The sequence below is a fragment of the Juglans regia genome, chromosome 1, assembly GCF_001411555.2.
Source record: "Juglans regia cultivar Chandler chromosome 1, Walnut 2.0, whole genome shotgun sequence".
NCBI lineage: Eukaryota > Viridiplantae > Streptophyta > Magnoliopsida > Fagales > Juglandaceae > Juglans > Juglans regia.
In genome coordinates this window covers 14,775,025-14,779,945 of record NC_049901.1, presented here as the reverse complement: position 1 = coordinate 14,779,945, position 4,921 = coordinate 14,775,025, and the positions used below count along the sequence as shown (strand labels likewise).

General features: G+C 35.2%; 1 protein-coding gene across 1 annotated transcript; it reads right to left on the bottom strand.

Moving 5' to 3' along the window:
• Nucleotides 1-2,304: 2,304 nt before the first annotated feature.
• On the bottom strand, nt 2,305-4,416 carry LOC109013239 (ethylene-responsive transcription factor RAP2-4-like). The gene has a single exon (XM_018995264.2). The coding sequence runs from the start codon at nt 3,808-3,810 to the stop codon at nt 2,650-2,652; it is 1,161 nt and encodes a 386-aa protein (XP_018850809.1). The 5' UTR covers nt 3,811-4,416; the 3' UTR covers nt 2,305-2,649.
• Nucleotides 4,417-4,921: the final 505 nt, after the last annotated feature.

The following is a 4,921-nucleotide window of genomic DNA, read 5'->3' as shown; positions in this document are numbered from 1 at the left end:
TTCCAAGCATGTTTTTGTTTCTATATATGTTTTAATCTGCTCGGACGTGAGCATGCACGACGAATTTAACTAGGGGTGGCAATATGTAGTCGTGGCGTGCCAATTCATGAGCAATCGACTATATAAATTAATCCGAACTTGCTCCATTAAGGTAAATGAGTCAGACATTCAAACCTTAACACGACCCATTTAAATAACGGATCATGTCGTGTCACTCATTCTAACCCTTTAATAATTAATTAAAAATGAGTTAACACAATATGACTCATTTTAACTTGTTTCATGTAAATGAGTTGAACTAACCCACATAACCAATTTGACCTGATTAATAGAATTTAACATAAAAGTTAAAATCTATATTTATTAGTAGCCACAATATCTAAAAAAACTTAGACTTCGTTTGTTTTCACAAAATTTCTCAACTCATATCATCTAATCTAATCATTACAATTTTTCTAAATTCTCATACAAAATAAAATAAACAATTCAACTTTTTCAAATTTTAAAATAAAATAATATTAAAAATATATATTCTAACAATATTTTATTCAATTTTCAACTTTTATTTCAACTCATTTCATCTTATCAGTGAAAACAAACGAGACAGACTACATACTAACAAAAAATATCAATATTTTTCAAATTTTAACCTATAATAAAATCAATATTACAAACTTATCAACAACAAATATGAGCACATGTCCATAATTACAATATCAATAATAGAAACATAAGTATATTGAAAGATACTAATATTACAATCCAACAATAATAAAATTGTGATTTTGAAATAAAATTTATATGAATTATTGCGGGTTGGTTTTGGATTAAGCGGATGACCCGTTATTGATCGTGTCTTAATGGACCAATCTGTTTTAATCCAAACTTATTTATATCAAACTCAGATTTGCTAATTTTGTATTGTGCTTATGATCATGGATCGTGTCACATATTGTCATTCTTAAATTTAACCATTTATCTTCACATGTAGTGACTTAACTAGATCCCAAGCTTTATAAGCTTTTCCCATAATTTCAGTCGAAGTAAACAAATAACCTTGGTAAGAATTTACAAAGAACACACACTATCCTCTCTTCTTGTCCCAAAGCTTCCTTTCTTTGAGCTAATACTATAATTATATGAGGATATAGTTTTCTTACAAATTGGGTTGGAAGAAATTTTCTCGTACTCAACTATAAAAATAGCAAGTGCCCCTTGAGTATTTGTGTTTTTCACCTATTTAATGGACACATGGAAAAATTATAAATGGGTTGAAATCTGTTTGGAGAAAAATTTTCATTTATGTAATTAAATTGATCTCTTTAAGCAAATTTAAAATCTCAGAACAAGTAATAATTTAACTATGGTAAAGTGCTATGCGTACAAGTCCCATGGTAAGTATCCTATTCTCAACTCGTTTGAGACTATGCCTTTTGCCGTGTATTACTAATTTATATTCCATTTCACAATCAATTAATGCATGTCACTCCATTAAAAACGAATTTCATTTTACAAAACTATTATTCATTTAGTAAAAAACTGCAAAGAGTTAAATTAATCATTTTTCAAACTTTTTCCTAAATAAATGATCCCTTCACCAATTACAATCTACCATTTATTTTTAATTTTGTTGGATTTGATTGATTTGCGTTTAGATGTTGAACTGAACTCAATTCTTTATAAATAATAGTGAATTAAGTAATAGAAGGGATTATCTAGGACCATCTAAATTGAATTTAAAGTGTATTTAGATGTTAAGATAAGTTTAGTACTTTTTATGATAAGTGAAAAAAAGTTATGAATCCCACGTATAAGGAACTTTTGTATTGAGATGAATTTAATAATTTGAGAGATAAGTATTTAGATGTTAAAATCAGCTTAAAATTAAACTGAGTTCAGCTGAGTCTTGTAATCAAACACAACTTAAAGAGATTTTCAACATAAACAAACACTATATATATATATATATATATATATATATATATATAAAAGATGTTAACCAAGTAAAGAAAGTAATAGTTGAAATTAAAGTTAAAAGTTGAATAAAATATTATTAGAATATAGTTTCTTAATATTATTTTTATTTTAAAATTTGAAAAAATTAAATTATTTATTTTATTTTATGTAAAAATTTATAATTATTTGATGAAATGAAATTAGAAGAGTTGTAAAAACAAAATAGGCCTTAATTGATCTTCTTGTTTAATGCTCTGATACTGTTATTGAGATGCCATCGATAAAACTGTACACCATGTTGGTTTTTCACATCACATGCTTGCCTGCCAATTAAAAGTTAACACAAAATACAGAAAGTACAATTTATGTAACATTCAAAGATAAAGACTTTAATTACAACCAAGTAGATATTACAAACAGGACAGAAACTTGAAACTCTCCGTGGCCATGTCAGGAAAAAAAAATTACCAGCATGGCCAAGACAAGACGGAGAAACCTGAAAATACAACTAGAGAACATAAACATCTGACCCACTAATCCCTTTTATTGACTGACTCCTACTTAAACCAAGCAACTCCTCTGCAACAGTCAAAAATTTCATTGCAGAAGCTGCTGAAGACCCGAAGCTAAACCTAAAATTACATATACTTCCAGAGGGAAAAAAAAAAATAGTCACATATTCATCACCAAGACTTAGATAGCTGCCCAGTCGATCTCCACTGAAGGAAACTTCTCCAAAGGGAAATTCTCAGTCTCATCCTGCGAGTCTGAGAAATCTAAGAATGTAATATCAGATTCTGGGGAAGAAGATCCAACGAATGACGATGATTCATCGGACAAAGCCGGCGACAACGACGAATTCTCCACCTTAAACTCCTCCGATCCGAAAACTCCGTGTTCTCTCCTTAACTCGGTTCTCTGTGATTCATCAAAGACCGAGCTTTCACCCAAAGCAGCTGAAATGACTGGCTTTACATCGGGAACAAAACAAGGCTCCTCTGTTTTCACCTGTTTCTGCGAATTTACCAAGTTCTGGCAAATTGCTTGTAACTTCGCATCCACTGAGGAATGGAGGGGCTTGTAGTCACCGAATTCGCCTGAGATATGAGCTCCTTGGTGCTTAAGATGTGGGAAATTGAGTCTGGCAAACTCTCCCCTGAGCTTATAGGCGGCCTTGTCGTAAGCCAAAGCCGCCTCTTCGGCTGTATCGAAGGTGCCGAGCCAGAGACGGGTTCTGTTCTTGGGGAGTCTGATCTCCGCGACCCACTTGCCCCAGTGTCTCTGTCTAACACCTCGGTAGAGTTTAGCTGGTTTTGAAGGAGTGCCAACATGTTTCATGGGAATAGTCTTGGGGCTGAGGAAGTCAAGAGCGTGTGTGTTTTGTTGCTGCCAATGGCTTAGCCTCTGGTTTTGGAGTGAAGCTGAAGCCATGGCAGCGATTTGTTGCTGTCGCTGTTGCTGTTGCTGCTGGAGTTGAATTTGGGCTTGAATTTGAAGAATCTGAGAGGGGGTGAGGTGGTTGAGCCCTATTGTTCCTGCTTGCTCATGATCCATTTGGTTATGGCTCGAGAACCCTTCAGAAAACATATGGGTGCTCGATGGGGAGCAAAAGTCAGGGTACAAGTTGGGGTGAGAAGGGAAGATTGTAGAGAAAGAATAAGAAGGGTAAGATGCGAAAGAAAGAGAAGAAGACGGAGAAGAAGTAGATGGAGAGGGAGGAGAAGAAGTGGTTATAGAAGAGGTTGATGAAGCACTTTTCATAAAAGGTACCAGTGCTTTCATTAGCTCTTCTCCTAAAGGATCTGAGAAAAATGATGTGGAGCTGCTATTGTAAATATCCATAGCTGCTGCCATCCCTTCTCAAGAACGTACAAGCGAAAACCACACCACTAAAATTCTAAGAAAAATAAGGGCTTCTTCAAAATTAACCTGTTTTCTTTCCAAAACTGAAGAACAGGAAACTTTTTATAGAAGCAAGAAAAACTGCGTACAGAAATAAAGCTCAAAAGAGGCTTATATAAACGACCTCTAGACTACCAGATCTTAACAAAAACCAACCAGAGGGACAGAAAAACAAACCCTCTTAGTTGATAAGAGAAAAACTAAAACTTTTTATCGAAGTAAAACAGAAGAAAATCTGGATCTCTATTCTGAATCACCTGGCTTTCAAAAACACCCTTCTGGGTCTGCTTTTCTGTTTTCACAAAAATGTCTCTTTGTTTCAGTTAAAACCAAGAAAACAAACCTCCCAAAACACTGCTTGAAAGACAGACGATGACAGAACGGGATTCAGAGAAACCGGGGATATAAGAGAGGGGGAGGGGGAAATGAAAAGCAAGAAGATTATCAAACGCAATTGCAGAAGCTAGGCAGCTAAAGGAAAGGAGAGGGGAGAAAGCGTTCTCTATCTATCACACTTTGTTTTGTGTCCTCACTTTACACTCTTGCGTTTAAGAGTCATCTCCTCTCTGCCTTATATAACCCTCCAGCCCACGGCTTTGTGTCTGCAAAACCTCTGAATTCCCCTCTCTCTCTCTCTCTCTCTAACCACGTTTTTTACTCCTTTAATTAATCGCTCTCCCTCGTCAACTTCAAAGATACCTTTATTCGATGGAGGCTACCCAATAGATCATCGACACGTATCATTTCACAGTGTACTGGCTGACTGGCAGGTGACGGTAATCAGATCTGAACCTACACGTGTTGGTGCTGGATTCGCTCGGAGTTTTCAGTTGACTAAATTATTGTGGGTCTGGCAATTAGCTTTTGGAATTAAATGTGATTTTGTCGTTTTGGTACTGCTATGACGCCCTCTTTCTTCCGCACCTCAATATTATCAAAAGCATTTTCGGTACTATGTCTGTGTTCCGGTTCCATCCCATTGAATGATACAACAGCAAGGACGACCGTCCGATGTTTCTTGTTAGCATCAAGATTATCAGATCCTCTCACCTTTTTGAATGGT

Excerpts from the sequence above, each read along its gene's own strand:
- LOC109013239 (XM_018995264.2), bottom strand. The coding sequence starts at position 3,810 with ATGGCAGCAGCTATGGATATTTACAATAGCAGCTCCACATCATTTTTC.